Source organism: Sylvia atricapilla, chromosome 11 (assembly GCF_009819655.1).
Source record: "Sylvia atricapilla isolate bSylAtr1 chromosome 11, bSylAtr1.pri, whole genome shotgun sequence".
NCBI classification, from domain to species: domain Eukaryota; kingdom Metazoa; phylum Chordata; class Aves; order Passeriformes; family Sylviidae; genus Sylvia; species Sylvia atricapilla.
In genome coordinates, this window is record NC_089150.1 from 16,224,838 (window position 1) to 16,243,453 (window position 18,616).

At 40.9% G+C, this 18,616-nt stretch overlaps 1 protein-coding gene across 6 annotated transcripts in view; it reads right to left on the minus strand.

Moving 5' to 3' along the window:
• Positions 1-18,616, minus strand: part of LOC136366049 (6-phosphofructo-2-kinase/fructose-2,6-bisphosphatase 4) — a 51,271-nt gene that overhangs the window by 4,934 nt on the left and 27,721 nt on the right. For 4 of the 6 annotated variants that reach the window (XM_066326860.1, XM_066326861.1, XM_066326857.1 and 1 more), the window contains 13 exons: positions 17,684-17,780; positions 15,256-15,322; positions 14,014-14,088; positions 13,096-13,152; positions 12,650-12,771; positions 10,787-10,994; positions 10,089-10,235; positions 9,409-9,513; positions 7,609-7,738; positions 7,186-7,248; positions 4,078-4,142; positions 3,578-3,655; positions 662-938 (listed from right to left, as the gene is read on the minus strand). In XM_066326860.1, the coding sequence (XP_066182957.1) occupies positions 3,593-3,655; positions 4,078-4,142; positions 7,186-7,248; positions 7,609-7,738; positions 9,409-9,513; positions 10,089-10,235; positions 10,787-10,994; positions 12,650-12,771; positions 13,096-13,152; positions 14,014-14,088; positions 15,256-15,322; positions 17,684-17,780 (1,199 nt within the window). In that variant the 3' untranslated portion in view covers positions 662-938; positions 3,578-3,592. Of the gene's footprint in view, positions 1-661; positions 939-3,577; positions 3,656-4,077; positions 4,143-7,185; positions 7,249-7,608; positions 7,739-9,408; positions 9,514-10,088; positions 10,236-10,786; positions 10,995-12,649; positions 12,772-13,095; positions 13,153-14,013; positions 14,089-15,255; positions 15,323-17,683; positions 17,781-18,616 lie in introns of those variants that run through there. The other 2 variants (XM_066326859.1, XM_066326858.1) reach the window with 2 other exon arrangements.

Below are 18,616 nucleotides of genomic sequence, written 5' to 3' on the forward strand. Positions count from 1 at the left end.
ATCTACTGGAGCCACTACCCAGCTCCAAAATCCTCTGGCTAACTCTGCCTTCCTGGTCTGGAATGGTCAGCACTGCTCATTGGAGCCCACATAAAATCTTGGTACAGAGTAGCTGGGGCAGAGCTGTACATGCTCCATCACCCACATCCACACAAAACAGGAAAGGAGGGAATTTAAAATCCCATCTGCCCATGGGCAAACCCTAAAGCCTGGTGAATGCAGAACAGCTGTTAACAAAAGCTATATATTAAAAACATTTATACACATTCCTGTTCTTTGAATAATTGTCCTAGAACTAAGTGAAAACTTGCTACCCTGCTCCAACAGCACATCATTAATTAGCACATGTAGAGCACTAGTGCTGTGGATCAGTGGGATTAGGGATTTACAGTAATTATGGGTTGTTATTTTACACTACATGGCAGTCCAATCACTCCCAAAGGTCCTGAAAGAGAAAATACTGGTGCTCTGCCAGTATTTTGACTTTCCTTATCTTACACAGGATGTTTTGTTTCATGGCTTTTATAAATACACTGCACCTAACACTAAATGATTGCTGGCTGTTACAATAAAGCTTAATCCTCCAAGATATTTAAATTCCAGCAATTTACAAAACCAGCATTCCAATGAGAGCCCATCAAGGTTTGATACTCATCCACAATAAATTAGCCAGTGCAATAGTTTTATTGTGATTCGATAAATTTTTTCAAGTCATGTGCTGTACAAACATTTGCTCTGGGTTATGAGTTTGGTTTGGGTGTGGCTATTTTTTTTTTTTTTATTTCAAAGTGATTGGAATGATTAGTTTTTTCAATTTATTCTGAAGTAGCAGGACGGAAACAGCACCCCAAGTTCAATAGCTGGTCAGCTCACGGGATTCACTGATGAGCAGGGACTGTTACAAGAGCGTCCTCGGTAGGTCTGGAAATTTCTACATTCTGTATAATAATAAAAATACAGAGAACATTTATCATGCAGCAGTAAGACCAACAAAAACCACCAATCAGGTCCCTTCACAAGTACTCAGCTGGGTTGATTGAGAAGCAGAGATGATTTCAGCCCCCCACACCCCAAGAATGCAGCAGACTGAGAGCCAGTTGCTGTCCCAGAATGAGACAGCACAAAAATGTATTTACAGTAAAAAAAAAAAAAAAAAAAAAAAAAAAAGGTTTTGAAATTTTCACAGTCCTCTGAGGAGCAATTAAATACAGCACTACCCAAAGCTCAAGTCAGTCACATTTAGGAAGAAGTCTTTTACAGGCCTAAGTAGGAATCTACCTTATCATGTGCTTCAGCACATACTCATGTTCTCACTGAGAAACTTCCAGTGCTTTGCTGAATGTGCCACATGCTTCTGTGCCAAAGAGGGCTTTTAACATGTGTTTGTGTTATAGGCAATGTAACACCTCTAACAAAATAGAAATTGTGTTCTCAAACACCTTAACCATTCAAGGCTGATCACACCAACTACCCCTTAGCTCCTCTTGCAGAGGCTGCAGAGAAACAATGATATTCAGTGCAGCACTCCATTATTCAAAACCAAATGAAACCAAGACCTCAGCGCAGCCAAACACATCGGGAATAATCACATCTGCTATGGCACCACCTCCTGAAAGCCCCAAAGCCTGTGCAATTGGTATTCTCCCTCCTATCAAGAGAGCAGACCAGGATAAATTGCTCTGAAGTTCCTTACAAGATCCATTTTAGGCCAAAGCATTGCCAATTCTTCCAACTTCCCACTGATGGGTTTCATTAGTCTTGCTTGTTCCACACTGTGGTGAGCCAGCTCACCTTGCACTAACATCTCCCACCCCCACGTCTCCTCAACAAAACAAAAAAGGAGATCTGGTATGAGTAATCCCCTCTCTGTCATTCACCAACTGAGCCAGATGTGCAAAGCAGACATTTCACCCCAGCGCTTGTTTTGTGGCCCACAGAAGGGACCCAACAACAGCTAAAGCAATTCCCCTGAATTATTTTCTGTAAAGGACTATAGACTCCTTCATTGGAAAAGGTCAGAACTTCAGTCACTACAATGCTGACAAACACAAAGCTTCAATCGGCTCCAGACAAATCACCATGGTACTCCGAGGTTCACACATACCACAGACAAATGCCCCAGAGCTTTGCCTGCATTTCTGCCATGTGAAAATAGATGTTTTCAGCTGAGCCCAAAGCGAGGGCACTGTTCTGGAGCACAGACTACAAGTGACTGGTGGGTCACAGAACAGCACACTGGGCAATTCTCAATCCAATAGTTTCATTGTTTAACAACTCTGTTATGTGATACTGAATTTAATTAAATGCTTTGACTTCAATAGACTACTTGAAAACTTAATTTTACAGAAGTAATTAACATTTTTGTAGGTGATATAAATGAAAGCTTTTGAAAGTTTCAGAGTCCTCTAAACAGCAATTAAATGCAGACAGGACCAACTTAGTCCTTCATTCAGACCCACTACCTGAACAGTGCAACATTATCCACGTTCACCAGGCTGGGTTTCCTTTGGGGCAGAGGAAGAAAATTTGAGCAGCTTTTAGGAAAAAGCCACTACTCCTTTTTTTTCTTATAAAATTCATTCACTCGATTTATTTCTGTTCAAATCAGTCTTGTGTCTTTGAGCCCACTGCAATGCAAGTGTCTTCATGATCCTCTAAGTGCACCTGAATAAAGTCACCCCATAGCAGTGCCAGCACACCCACATCACATGCTAGACCTGTCAAGAGTCACCTGGCAATTCAGGCAGAGCTTTCCCCCTTGAAATAAAGCCCTTCAGTCAGACGACTGGCATTTTCAGCAACATTTTAGCAAGCTGCAAATTCAGCACTGATATTTTGATCAGCCAAACTAAAGATGTTCATCTACACTATTTCACACAAGTAACTACAGGTCTAAGACACCCTCATGGATTTTCGCTGTGCTTCTTCAACTTTAGGTACTGTGAAAAAACAGATGAGATTTCCTAAACATGACAAATCAAACTAAGATACAAAACAGCAAAGCAGAATGACAAAGCAGGAAAAGGAAGAGAGAAGAAATAATGTAATGCAGCTGTTGAAGAGAAAACGTCCAAAACTCGGTATTTTCAGAACTTTTAACACCCAGGTCATTAAAACACAACTTCTTTGCAGAAGAATTCAGCAAAGAATTCTGGCATGAATTCTGCACAAAAGTGAATCCTCAGTTACAAAAGGTGCTATATGTCACATGCCTTGTTGAATACACACATAAACCCCTCATTTCTCACTGTATTCCTTTTCACCATAAACTGTTCTGAAAACCACCAAACAGCCCATTTTTCTCACATTACCCAACTGACCTTCAATCCACCAGGCATGGCACTGCTCCTAACCTCAGCACGGAATCAGTGCCGTGCCTGGTGGCATGAGCCTGAGGATCTGCAAGGGAACCAGAGAGCTTTAACCATGACACTTCACACAACTTTGACGATAAAGCAAAAGAAGAGCTTGGCACAAGCAGCAGAATCAGCCTGAGCTCAGGACACTGAGGAGCACAGAGAACCTGACACAGGCAGGGCACAGAGCTGCCGTGGGCTGAGATCTTCTCTGCACTTACATGGCACAAACACGCTCAATTTCCTTCCCCCGGCAGTCCTGCTGTTTCCCGAGAGCTAGTCTTCCTCTCCAGCTTTGGCTTAAAACACAGGTGACATCATCAATTCCCCTTTTTCATACAGCAACAACCGCAGTGATGAAAAAGCTGATGGTTTCTCTCCCCAGAATAAGTGTGGCATTCATAACACAACTGTGACTACACCTACTTCTGCTGAGTGACAAAGCCTGGCAGAACTTTATACAGTATTTAGCCTGACACCACATCTTCAAACTCTCATTTCTCAAAGATAAACTATTCCAGCCAGACCTCACATAAAAGATAAATTTGATTTATCTTTTTATTTGTGAGCTCCCCCCTCACAGCAAATCAGCAGCAAAGCTTCATACGTAAAATAAAATACACTCAGTTGAGTTATCAAATCAATTCTAGCCACAAGGACAATGGAAATCAGCTCAGACAGTACATTACATCAAGCTCTCCAATTTGAAAAGCATTCTTACCTCAGGTTTATCTCTGTGTGTGTTTACAGCTTCGACATTCAGAAATATAGATTCTACTTTACATCCTGTTGATAGAAAACACATTTTTAGATACATCTGCTTTGAAAGTGAAGTTATAATAAAGATGCAATCTAATTTTGAGATGGTGAAGGTTAATCACTTCCCCCTTCTGATTTATACCAGAATTTCCTGAATTTTGAAGAGCTAAAGTTACAGAAATTAATCTGTTCCACCTGGATGAATATTATTGCCAATCTGATAACCAGTCTCCTCAGCTTAGCTTTATCATTATTCTCACTGAAAAAAAAAATTCTTTTTTTTTTTTTAACATACAGGAACATTCAGTGAGAAAGTTTTTATTTGTAACTTTTTGTGTTTTAAACATCCTGAACTTCTGTATTACAGTGAAATTCTAAGAAGATAAATGCTGTTCTCACTTCTTAAACATAAAAACAACTACAAGAAGGTACAGTGTGTTGTCAGCAACCCCCATTCCTCCGTATGTGCAGAATGGTTTTAACCCCAAGCTAAACAGAACTTCAAAGCCGACTCCTGAAAAGAAACTTCTGCTTTATATTCAAAAATTCAAAGCACTAGTGAGGCAAGAAAAATTAAACAGTGAGAAGAAACAACCATTTCCCAGGTAGAATGATATAATTGCTCCATACACCACACCACAGCACTTTAAGCAACCTCTGATTGCCAAACCCTGGCTTATCTCTCACAAACATGACTTTTATAAGTTACCACTACTCTAGACAACATCCATTAATAGTCACTTCCTCTGACACACCAGAGTCCATCCTCTATCATAAGCAGGTTTCCGGATTTTTCTCCTCACTTATTTCCTAAAGTCATAACACACTCCATAGAATTGCTACATGACAGAAAAAGGGGATTTCCTTAGAAAGCCACTGCACTTTAAAAAATTATTAAGGCCAGTATTTGCCTTCCCTTTGGGAAGTCTATCCTGATAAAGCCCATTTGTCAGGAAGACTGTGAGCAAATGCTGCAGAGGAGGGCCAGAACTCAGAGAAATAGTGAACCATAAAACAGATTTTAAAGAGGAAAAGCACACATCTCCCACTGGAGCAGGATCCTAACTCATCCTCCTGTGTCCACAGATTCACTGTGAGCCTTGAGACCAAGCTAAGACAAGCTCTGAGCCCTGTGGCTGGCCATTACCCAGGACTTTACACAGCAGACACTTCAGAGACCTGTCGCAAGCTGAGTTTAAAATCAGAAGAGAACAATGTGTGGAAAGCTTTACACACAAACTAAAGGGGCATGCCTTGCTCCACCGTAATTACCACATGCATACTCAGCTCATTTTAATTACTGATGAGCAAGTTTATACCTACAGCAAGCTGCAGTGTGTCTTTCCATAGACCACCACTGCCCTGGACTGCTGGGTAAAGCTCTCATCCACCCTGATCCAGCTGTCAGGCTGTAACAGATGTTCCTCCACTGCAGAGCAGACTCTTAACGTGGGAATAACGCTCCTCTCCAACACCAGGAAGAGCAAAGCCCTGGCACAGGCATTTCCCCAGAACAGGCTTAGCTGGGAGGCATCAAACACACCAGGTCTTATCCTGCATCCTGCCTGGCTGGAGCCAAGTGACACATCAGCCTGGAGCAGAGCCACTGATCAGAACTGCAGAAATAATTTACACAGTCCTCATGTTTTCAGAGGGCTGAATTCCAAAAAGTTGGTTGGCTGAAATGTGCTCATCAGACATACATATCCAACACCTTCAAAAAGGACAATGGCGTTTCTTTCCCTCAAGTCAAAAGGATGAGGACAGTGTTTCGTGCCACTTTGTTTCCTTCCTCTCTTAGGGCATGAGCAAGCACTGCAAACATCCACACCCTCTCAAAATTTATGAACAGTCACCCAACTTCCCTCCCCTCACAAAGAAGAAAGAAAAACAGCAACAACCACCAAAAAAAAAACAAACAATCACCAGAGAACCCTCCCAAAAACAAAGAGAACCCCAAACCAAAGCCTTGCTGTGGAAAACAGGCAGAGTCTAGCAGGTCAGAAGAATCCAGTTTTAAAAAGCCCAAGTTTTAACTGTGGTTAATCTTTATTTTCAAACCCCAGCTTGTCATGCAAGGCTGGGAACACCAGATGTCACCACAGCACAGGCTGTCGTTCCTTAGGATGACACTGCAACCAAATGACAAAAATCTCTTCAGATTTCCCAGTGTAGCAGATACTTTGTTTCATAACATTCTTCGTTTCAACTTCATTTGAAACTTAACAAAGAACAAAGTACAGATCCGGACTGCTATTTTTCAGAGCCCATAATCAAAGACAGCTTCCAATTCATGACTGAACCAACATTTTTGGCCAATACATTTTTCCTAAGAAGCTATGCAGATAATTCTCTGCCTGAGATGATCTTCTGAATTGGGACATCAGCAGATACAGCGTAGCCATCACTTAACCAACATGAAAAGCAGGCACACTCCCACTAAGCTGAGGTGGGAACACACACAGAACTCCATCAGCAATCAGCCTAAAACCCAAGCAGGGCACAGAGTAACCCACAGAGCCCAGGGAAAGCCTCTGAGCCAAGCACCACGAACAGCTGCTGACAAACGCCAACAAACAAGGTGAGTCCATGGGGGACTCCCATAGTCCATGGAGAAAATACCTCAGGAAAAGAGAACGAAGATATTTAAGCCTAAAGGAACACATTTTGCAAGATGTTAACCTATAAAAATGCAAAAGTGCCTGTCTTCTGACAAGCAGAACCCTCCAATACACCAATAAAAACTCAGATCTTGCTGTAGCAGATGTGTAAACGCATGGATTGACCCAAAGGATTAGTGAAATAGTGAACTGAGCACAAAACTGTCCCCTCCAGCAGTTACAGCCACAGGTGGTGTCAGGCCTTCAGCAACACATATGTGTTTCCTGGCACAAGGCAAAAGCAAGGGTAATCCAGAGGATTCATTTATTCCAGCAAAGCTCTGCAGGCATACACACAATGTCAAACCTAACGATTTATAAGCAACACAAAGTGTGTTTTGAACACTTCACCACCTTTCCTGATGACAGAGACAGCATAGCCAGACATAGACATACATAACTGCACTTACCATAAGCCACCGGGGTTAGCTTTAAGACAGTATGCAGTGGGCACTTCAGGTAGGGCAGTTGTTCTGAGAAATCAAACCACAAATTACACATGAAATACAGATTACAAGTGACTTTTCTGTTATGTTTCAGGTCAACAACTTGAATGACTTTTTACCTAACAGTATATCTATTTTTTTAGCATGCAACAGAGATGCTAATCAGAGCAAAACCCAAATATCACAGTATTTCAGGTGAGGAGCAGCTCAATAACATCAACTGCCAGGTTTCATGTGAGGGTCGAATATGAAAAAATACACTTGGGTACTTGCCTAGCAAAACCAGCCTCTGATGATACAGCAAATTGTCAGAATTTACTGTTTGGAACCTTAAGCAGTAAATTTTCAAAAAACCAGACTGTTTGTAATGTATGAAGGAAGGCTTACCTGCGGGCTTGTCAAGGAAATATGCAAGCAAACAGCGCATGACAGCTTGGTGACAAATGACAAGCACATTTTCCTGCCTTTCCAGCTCCATAATTACTGGCTCCAGCCTCTGAACAAGATCTTCATAGGACTGGGTGGGGAGGAGAAACACAGAGCACATTAAAAAGGGAAAGCTCTTTGAACAGTATTTGTATGTAGAGGGGATCTTACTTTCATATTAGTCAACTTCTAAATGTTATTTAGTGCACAGACAAATACTGCAGAAATAATTTCCATTAAACTAAGAACACAGGTCAGACCCGAGCATACGCATTTCATTATACACACAACATTTAATAACACATTTCATTATACACACAACAAAACAAATCTCCCTCATGGAAAAGCTTTATTAAATTAGCCATTTTGACCAAGAACTTCCACAGAATCCCTAGGATTTAATTCACATCTGCAAATATGAGTCTTGCACGTTATTTTTCCATAGCTCATCTTCAAAAGCATCTCTCTTCCAAGCCCAAATCTAGGAAGCCCAGCCAACAGGCAGCATGCAAAGAGGTCACAAAACCTGACTTGTTCAGGCTGCCCTTTCAAAACAAGCTGTGGGCATGCTGGACTGGCCTGGTGATGGCTGCCACCATCCCACCAAGAGTCAGCACAGGGACTTGCTGGTGACCTGTCCTGCCTTGTCATGCACAGGGAATTGCTGCAGGCTCCTGCATGGACATGACCAAACTGAATTTCCCACACAGAGTAAAGACTCTGCTTCAAAACGTGTCACATACATCCAAAATGTGTTATGTAGTTCACATATGGAGAGCTCAGCACATTGCCCAGCAGGGCAGGGATGGAGCAGAGCAGAAAACCTTCATCCTGGTTCCCAGGCAAGACCAAGTGGCACTGCTGACTGAGCCCTGGACAGCAGAAAGCCCCCAGAGAGCTGTGCAAACCCCTCACACTGTTGCCAGATACAAAAGTGCCTTGGATAAATGAGACTAACTCATCCCCACAAGGCAGGAGGGAGTTTGACATGCCAGTCACCATCCTCAGGACTGCGCTGGTTTGAAAAACAAACACTGCTTGTTCAAATCCATGAGGAGAACCTTGCAGCTTAATGACTGCCTCATTAGCAGGACTGGGGTCACACTGCCGGGGACACTGCTCTTATCACAGTGACTGCTCTTGAGGAAGAGGGGAGAAGGAAGGAAGAAAAGCCCTGCTTCCTCATGGCTCAAGCAGGAGCAGCTGGGCCAATCCCTTCTCCCTGCTGCCCAGACCTCAGCCCTCAGCCCCCAGCAACTGCCCTGTGACCATCTGGCCATCACTGCACTGTACTAGGGCTGCTTTAGACAAGCCACCAGCAAGTTTATTTTCCCAGAGGCAAGGAGTTTAATAACACGGCTAGAGATTTCAGCCATGCATTCCACCCCAGCACTTCAGCCAGAGCTGCCTGCACAACAGCCACCCCCAAGAGCAGGGATGAACACAAACAGGCCATCTTAGCAGCCTGCTTGCATATGCAACAGTTGAAGCCCTGCAAAAATTGCTCCTGCTTTATCACTGCAGGACCAGCACAGGAATGATCCCCATCAAAGCTCCCCATTGTTTTTCTAAATTTACGATTTTATTTTTCAAGCCCTGAATCAAATTAAGGGGTCTGGGCTGAATCCTATGTGCTTCTCCATAGAGAAAGGAACAACCTTTTCATTAATTTAGAAATTTATTTTTCCTTCCTAAAGCCAGCATGAATGTATGCAAGAAGACAAGGAAGCCCTTTAACTTGAGAGATTAAAAATAGCATACCTCCCCTTTAGGGTATCTGTATCTGTATTTGTCTTGATCTCTCAGTGCAAATTCAAGTGGATAATTTTCCTGTATTTCTTCATATGTCATTTCTTCACACACGCCCTGTCGGTAATGAAAACAATTAAAAAACATGTATTTCCAGTAATGCAAAAAGCAAATATCACTCTTAAGTAAAACCACATACAAATAACCTTTAACAGTTTTATTTTGCTACTCTGACCCTTGAAACTGTCACACGTGATAAACAGGGCACTCAGCTTGACTCAGAGATGGTTAGTAGGAATCATTAAATCCCTGTAGAGGTGAAGTTACATCTATGGACAAAGCAAGGTCATGTTTTATCTGTTGCACCTCCTATTATACCTTACAGCTACAGCTGGAAATTGCCAGCTAGCAAAATCCCCTCACCACAAGCTTTTCAAGCCCAACTAACCAAAACTTCATAACATCACGGCTTCTACAGTGGAGTGTTTTACTGGGAAAGATAAGAGAAGAATAAATTAACAATGGCAAAATTTAATAAAACATTTAGCCTTGTTTACAGGTAATGAAAATAATTGCCAGCCTCTAGAAGCAGCTTCAATGACTTTCTACCCCATATTATTTAAAAACTAAGTACTTTCTTCACCCCTAGCAATCAAAGCAACTTATTAGGCATTTAAAAGAGAAGAACTTACTGCATCTATCTCATTCAAAACCTTCCACTGCTCATAAGGCACTCCCAGGGCTTCAGCAGTCTGAATTGTCCTTTTCATCTGGCTTGTCCAAACTTTCAGATCTTTGATATTTTGCTCATTAATAAACTGTGCCAAGCTTTTGGCAAACTGGAAGAAAAACCGAGAGACACTGGATGAGGGCTCAGAGCCAACACACGGCGTTAAGTTTAGAATACACAGGTCCCAGTCTCTGTAAGCTCACTGTAGCTTTTCCAAAACACTGTCAAACTTTTTGCTAAGAAATACAACCTACTCCATTACCCAAGAGGGACAGGAGAAAGAAAAGGAGTAAAAGGAAAATACAAGTTTTTTGCAGTTACTAGCTTTCCTTCCACAGATTTTCCTTTCAGCTTTGTGTACACTTTCCCAATTACCCAACTAGTCAGGATTTCACAAAAAATTAGTTAAAAAATAAAGCCCTCTTGCCAACTGCTTTGTGCTGTAGGGATAGAAAGGAATTTCAGCCAACAGAGAGACAAACATATAGAAGAGTACTAACCACAGCACAAAAAGCATCCATCCTGTTTCCACCACCCAAATACACAACTGGGGAAGTCCTTTAAACTCAGAAGTTAAGAAGAAAAGGCTGCAGAGGAGGAAAGCTACTGCTCAGCACAAACACACAGAGAACAGAGTCCTGCCTGGCTGGAGGTACATACTTCTTTCCCCCTGACAGACAGCCCAGGATCTCCTCCTATTCTCCCCTTCAGGTTAAGCTCGCTCTCTCCGTGCCGGCAGAGGTAGATTGACCGAGGAGTCACATGGATATTCATGAGGTAGTAGACAATCCGGCTCTGGATGTGATCCATCACTCTGTTCACGAGGTAACTCCTTCCCACGTCCATAATTTTAATGTAAGAAAGGTCCCTTTCACGAGCAAGTGAAAAAAAAAAAAAGGTAAGGTTCCCCATTGCTGCTATTAGCACGTACCATAATCTTTCCACGCTCTCTCTCATTATAAAACAAAGGGGCCACAAGCCAAAGAAATGAAAAAAATTTTCAATGAGACATGGAATATGCATTAGTCCTAAGAAACAACACAGTACTCCAAAGGTACAGGATGAACTCTATTCCTTTCACGTGCAGTTGCTCACATCACTTTTTCTGCTTCCTCTGCTTGCATTTCATCCAAATCTAGATCCTACTCTGGGAAAAATACAGCCCACACACTGAAAGGGAGCTTCAGTGGAGTTACTTAAGTTCCCACAGCTGAATAAAATATACAGCTATTTTACAATACTGTTTATTTTTTTTCCAGGTTACAAGCACTTTTCATCACCAAGTGTTTGTCTGATTGCACCCAGAGGCCAAAAGGAATGGTCACTAATTACTCACCTCAATTAATCCCACCAGAAAAACTAGGGCACCAGAAGTGCCAAGGAGCAGTCTGAAGCAAGACATTTTCCCAGCTGCTCTGTTGAGCAACCCTTTGTTCACAGTACTGTAATCTACCCCATCACTACCTTCTCTCAGCATCAGACATCTTATAATTTCAATTTTCACTGCTTATCCTTTATCATCTGAGCTATAATTCTAGAGCAGCATTTCGTTCACACAAGAAAAGATGTCTCATAAGCTGAAAATAACCACTATTGGTTTCTAGTGATGCACTTGAGACACCACACTGCAATAAAAGAAGAAAACTGATAATAAAACCAAACTGAGGTAGTGAGATACAGACATCAGCACTCTCATTCCTGCCCGTGTTCCTTGGAGTTAATCATTACTATTCCAGCCAAGCACAGCCATTAGGTCCATCATGGGAATTACATGCATGAACTGAGTCAATTGAACCAGCTTCATGCTGCTCACGCTCAATTACATTAAAATGCAGCTCAGCCTTCTCTGCAGCTCTGGCCTGGAACAAACCAGGAGCACCTGGGATGGCTACAGCTCCAAATCCTACCCTGAAATCCCGGGCTGTAGCAAGAAGAAAGGGGCTCTTCCTGACATGATTCATCCCTACATTATTTTCAAGAGTTCAAAGTTAATAAAACACAGAAGAATGCTTTGGCATGAGGACAAATAACGTAGCTAAGACAGTTTCTCACAGCCTTGCATCTGCAGGATGATTTTGCAAGCACAAAGAAATTAATTCAGAAGTCACATTTTTAAGATTGATGTGTTCATAATTAACCTTAACTATGCCAACCAATAAAGTTACACTTACAAATCCCTCACATCTCCTCTATGTACCTAAAAGCAAGTACCAACCAACCCCTGTAGAAAGCCTGGAATAACTGCTAAATGCTGGTTCTATCCCAGAAGAATAAATACCATTCTCCAAGTGGGAAAATGAAAAACAATACTGTCCCAGACTAGCCAATTTTCCTCAAACAAGGAAGTTTCCATGCTACACCTCCAGAATCAACACTCTAGTTTGCCAAGGGAGAGAGAGCTCAAGCCACTAAAATAAAGACTTGAAAGCCCTAATCCCCAGTACAGGATGCCCCAACCCCTAAAATAACATTTTAATAATACTGTGATCACCAGCTGTATTACAGTGTTGTTTCATCACTTACTTATCCAGAGTTTCATCTAAGGTCTCATATGAGTTCTTGTAGCATTCTATTCTTTTCATGAAGTCTTCTGTTGCTTCATCATTACTACAATCAACATAGTCAGGACTACCCAGCTTCACTTGCTGTTTAAAATAAAAACAGGAGAATAGTATTTAAGTTTCCTTCCCTTCTTCATGGATGTCTAAAGAAATAGGGAGTGGGAGAACAAAAAAAGTTTTGTCTGCAACTTCATTAAAATATATGTAAAGCAAAAAAAACCACCCTGCTCCTCAGAGAATTAAACTTCTGTGCTAGTAACATTCACATGGACAGGGAAAAAATATTTCCACTAATGAGTTAAGATGGAGTTTTTGCTATGGGAAGTTTTTATAATGCACTTCTAAAAATAATGAGCTACTTTAAACCTCCCAATATCAAGCCGTTAAAGCAAAGTTTCCTTTACTCACCACAATGTTTGCAGCAATGACCTCAGGATCGACACATACAGACTCCACAAAAAAAGTCTTCGGTCCAAATGGGAGCCACATGGACAGAAGGGAGGAAGAAGGAAGATGCATGAAAAAAAACACCTCTGGATACTAAACACACACGAGCAGCATGTTGCCCACGTCCATGCCAAGGCTTTTTTCCCCTCTATTTACTCAGAAAGCTTCTCCAGACCCTCTCATCAGAAATTCCTGGCTCACCACTCTATGACACATCATGCTCTCTCCTCTTTTCCCCAACAATGCTTGCAAGCGGAAAATTCTTGCAGTAGAAAAAACCGTAGGATGGAAGAGGAAGAAACAAATGCAGAGGATGCAAGTTCAGCCCCACAAACTGTAACTAACATTTCTGAAATAACATTTTAGAAGCCTCCCAGCTAATGGAGTAGCCTCACTTACAAAGGGGCTTGTGTTTTGCTGTGTCAAAGGCTTACAGAGATTAAGTTTAGAGGAAATGAAAGATGACTGGAGAACAGCTAAATGTAAAACCAGAAGGCAGAAAACCACAAAGTTTTTGCTTTTTACAGAACTAACACAGAACCCTCTTCATTTTCCTGCAGCAAAGATGTGAGCTGCCATGAAAAACCATACTTTAAATGTCCTTTCTGACACTGCACTCATGACCACAGGTCCAGGAAGACAACATTGAAGCTGTAGCACAAAACAGCTTAGCTCCAAACAGTACAAACACTAAAGGTGAGAAAAATGAGGACTGAATGACTTCAAATCACAAACAATGCTTAGGAACATAAACCACATTGATTAAACATCCGAGAAGGATGTGGCTTGTGCTAGTGCACTCAGAGCACAGATAAGGGCAAAACTACCACTGGTTGACTTAGCCATGCAATAGCTCAGAACTGCTTTGCTTTGACTCACCTTATATCCATTTTCTTCACCAAATTTATAAATCGTTTCTCTACGTTCTCGAGTTGTGTTTGTAGCATCAAAGACCTAGGAACAATTAAAGGGAGAAAGAAAAAGGAATTTAAAAGCAACACAGCTTGAGGAAAACACTGTGCTAGTAATGACAAAAACACGGATTCCAAGTACCCCAGTGTGAAGGAAAGTAATGGAAACACTTCCCCTTCCCTCTACCCCACCACCTCAACATGCCCAACAAGAAAACAAAGACATTACTACTTTACATGTATTATTTTCTAAATACTAAAAACTTAGTAATATGTTGAGAGCAATTCTAGCAGAGCTCTGGATTTGGAAAAGGAAATCAGAATTTAAGCCTAGCACATAGTACAGGAGAGAATCTTCCTCTTCGCCCATTATCAGCATTAAATACTAATGCACAAGTTTTACTAAATTTATGATACAAAAAAAAAGACACTGTAGTTCAATGGGTTGCTCAAAATGCAAGTGTAAAACCTGCAAGAGTTGTAAATTCTGCCCATGAACAACATTATCAATGCAGCCATTTTTCTAGGAACTCAGTTTAGCTTGACCACATCATTTTTTTACTAACCTATGAAGTTTTCCAAAGCGTAACATTTACCTCATGTATCCAGCAGAACTTATAGTTACTAGTTTTCCCAGATCAGTTAATAAAAACCCCAAAGTTATGTTAGTAGTCTTAAGAAAAAATATTAAAAATTAGTCTCAACTAATTAGTCAAAGAACTGATGTTTTGCATCCCATTATTAAATACTCAGGTATGCAGCAACTTATAACAAGTTTCTCCTGCTCTCTTCAGATATTTCTCAGGCCAGTAACAGGTGCCAAGAAATACAGAGGATATTTTTTGTTCAACAAGTCTTTACCTTCCACTTGGAACACTAAACTATCAAACAGACATGCAAGCAAAATGGCAGATGTGTTTAACTGTGGAGCACTGTCCTATAGTAATGTGGTGAGAAGGTGGACATTTTTCTGGATGTTCTCCTCTTCCCAGCTAACCCCTCAAATCAAAGCTAGTTCCTCAGTATGGTATCATCACCCTGAAATTCAGTACTCACTTCACTGCAGCAACAAGGCAGATCTAACTGCCAAAGGAAAGAAATCTGCTATACTGGATGGCTACTATAATCACTCAGGCTGTGTATTACCCAGCAGACACACAGTGTTTAATGCAGAGGCACCTCAGGAAAGTGTCTTCAACAAGAAACTTACAGCCACGTGTCCGTTCTCTTCACTGAGGTACTGCCGGACGTCGTTCAGCGCTGCTAAGGCACACTGCCTTCAGGAGGAAAGAACCACAGTCAGATGCTAGTTAAAGGAATTTTGTTAATGCACTTGTGAGCAAAATGCCCTGAAATGTTAGATAAATTATCTCAAACACATGGACCTCCCTCCAAACGTGGGGAAAAACTAACAGGGATCAGCCAAGCTACGCTAAGGAAATGTGGTCAGGTCACCTTGCTCCTGGTGTCACTGACACAGCTACACAGGTCCACAGAAAACCCATCAGCTTTGCTGACCAGGATACACTTCCACTGATCTAAAATAACATCACCAAAACATCCCTGCATCTGTATAGGCTTTCCCCAATTACCTATTCACATATAAGTGCTTCTTAATTTGATTCAGAAAGAAAAAAAAAAAAAAACACAAAAACCAAAAAAACAAATAAAACAACTTAAGGCCTTTATCTTGTGGCACTGAGCAGAAGCGGAGAGAAAACTATTTTTCAGTACTCTCTTTTGAGCTATTGCATGAAAACTGCTTATGCAAAAAAAAAAAAAAATTCTAAAACAGAGAGCAAAACAAAGGCAGCATCAAGTATTAGTGACTGAGGTGAAATATCATCTCACTGCAGTCACCAACCCAGTATAATTAGTACTGGAGACACCTGAGGACACAAACACCAAAAACCCCCACCCTGACATACTTTACACTTCTGTTAAATCTGGACAAGAACACATGAATATGCAACTTTCCTAGGTACCCAGCATTAGCATGATCTTCCAAGTCCATTATGATTCCTAACACGTCAGTAATGCTGGGGGGCAACACTGTACACGATTTACTTGTTAGCAGAACAAAGTCCCATTTATTCCCAGTAAGTACAGCCTCTTTGCACTACCAACAGAAAAGCCTGCCCATTTCAACAGCCCTTCCCTGCATCACTCCTGAATTCTGACTTCCAGACTGAAATTCATAACTCTTTTATTTACCATCTTCTGCAAGCACAGCTTTATCTTGAGATGAGAAATGGAAGCTTTCAGATCCTGACAGTATTTCCACATTAGCACTGTTAACAGATGTCAGGAGCTGAGATTCATCACCCAGGTCCTCAGTGAATAAATACAAACCCTCTTCAGTCATTGCTAACCAGGCAGATTATCTCATTTCATGCTACATCCTTCACCATTTAGCCTAATAGGAGACAGAGAGCCACATTAAAAGGTTTGGCTCTACCTGTAAGCAAAAGGTAGTGGCTTGCAAGGCTAATTCACTCCATAACTGCTCTTTGCCCCCAAGGATTGGGAGGTTCTCATGCAAGCTGTTCTTTGACTTTAGCAACACTCAGTGCTGCTGAGGAGGGGAAAGGGAAGAGAAAGAATTGACAAGGCAAGGGACAGCCACAAAAGAAAGTCCAGACAGTAGAAAGTCCAGACATTTTTTATGAGTAAGGTGAAGCTGAATTAAGAACAAGACAGTTCATATTTTAAGCAGCCTAAATAAATATTATTTCCATTCATTTCAAATTCCTCACTTCACACTGCAGGCTCCAAGTGCTTTCCCGAACACTCTAAAAAGTACAGTGAATGTTGAAGAAAATCAAAAAGCCACCTCATTTGATCTTCTCTAGGAAAAAAGCAGCTCCCTCTTGCTCTGACCTTTCTCCTCATCTGCCCTTTCTTCTCAAGGTCTGTCCCTTCATTAAAGCACAGCCTCTTTCCAGGAAAGAGCAGAGACTCAAATGATTCATCTGCACACAGAAGTTCACTCTGGTTCTCTCCTTGCTTTGCACAGCATTAGCAAAACATGGCAATTTTTGAGGCAGAGCATTGATGGACTGAATAAGGCACCTGCACGGTGGCCAAAATCACAATTTCAGGGAGGAAATTACATTCGATTCTCACTCATTTAAGCAGATAATGATGAATACATTCAAAGTGCTGCAGATGAAGAATTTCACTATCCAGATCAAAAAGAAAAGCAGTTTTCTTTATGAGCCAAACAAAAGCTCTAAAATAGGATTTTAGGAATTATGCAGCAGAGTCATATCCATTAGCCAAAGCCCCACAAAAAGGTAGAAAAAGTTATAACCATTTGTTAAAGTAGGTTTTGAGTGAAAATATCCTAGAGTATCTACAGGAATAACAGTAGTCACATCCTAATGAAAAAGAATCAATGACTTCTCTCCATTTTTGATGCTTGAGATGAAACAATCAAGAAAAAAAGACCCCCAAATTTTAATCAGCCCAAAGAAATCACTATTCCACCTTCTCTAGAATGTCTTTTCCTACAGTCTCCCTAAGTGTCTTCTTAATCATACAAAAATGCAACTTCAAGCCATCTCTAAGAGCAAATTACACAGGATATCATTTTAATACAATTAGCAAGGTGTATACCAACCACAATCAAAACTTACTTCCTGATTTTCAAGCCTTCTTCATTGTCAGGCAGGAAGAATTCAAAGGATTTATACTTTTTCACCAAATCTCGACGATACTGACCAACATTAAACTCTGCCAAGAGAAACCAGCATTAGCAAGAGCCAGCAACAGCCACGTGAGAAGGACAAAAAGTTATGACAACTTTGAAACCAAACTTCCTGCAAAGATAAAATAACTTGGCCTGTGGGAAGTCAATGTATCATACTTTTTGTGTTTTTTGAGGTTTAAAATAGCAAGACAGCAATAAATCTTGGAAATAGCTAAAGAACATTTGGGCTGTAGTCACTCCACTGCAGTGGCCATGCTGTAGTGCCTTGGTCTGTCAGTTCACCTGGACAACAAAAAGAAATTCTTTTCCTCCTTTTCAGGGGATGCTCAAAGTCTATAAAGGATTCGTAATGATTATTAGCATTAATAATAATTTATTATCATTATTAGCTTTTTCTTCTACGTATATGTGAAACAGTATTTAGATAGCACCTCCCAAAACTTACAGCTCTTTTTTTAAGCAAGGCAGAGCTCTAAATAGAACTAAACAATCCTGCTTTAGGTAAACAAAACTTAAAATTCCAGTAGTGGAAACATTTTTTCAGAACTCTGCTCAAATATTTCTATTCCTTAAGGATTAGTATTTCACAACCCTTGTTCCACTTACTTTAATAAATAAATAGTTTCATACTTAGGATGATTCTTAAATGAGCTTTTTTTTGTTTTATCAATCTCACTGTGATCTCCTATCAGTGGTCATTCAATGGCTCTGAAAGCAGGTTTCTGAAATGCAATTAATGTTTAAGTTGTTTCAGACCTACAGGTTTTTTCTGCTGAACTTCAAAGCTTTTGGTTTTGGTTTTTTTAACATTAAACCACACTGAAGTATTTTGTTTGAGATGGTGCCAAGGCACAACAAT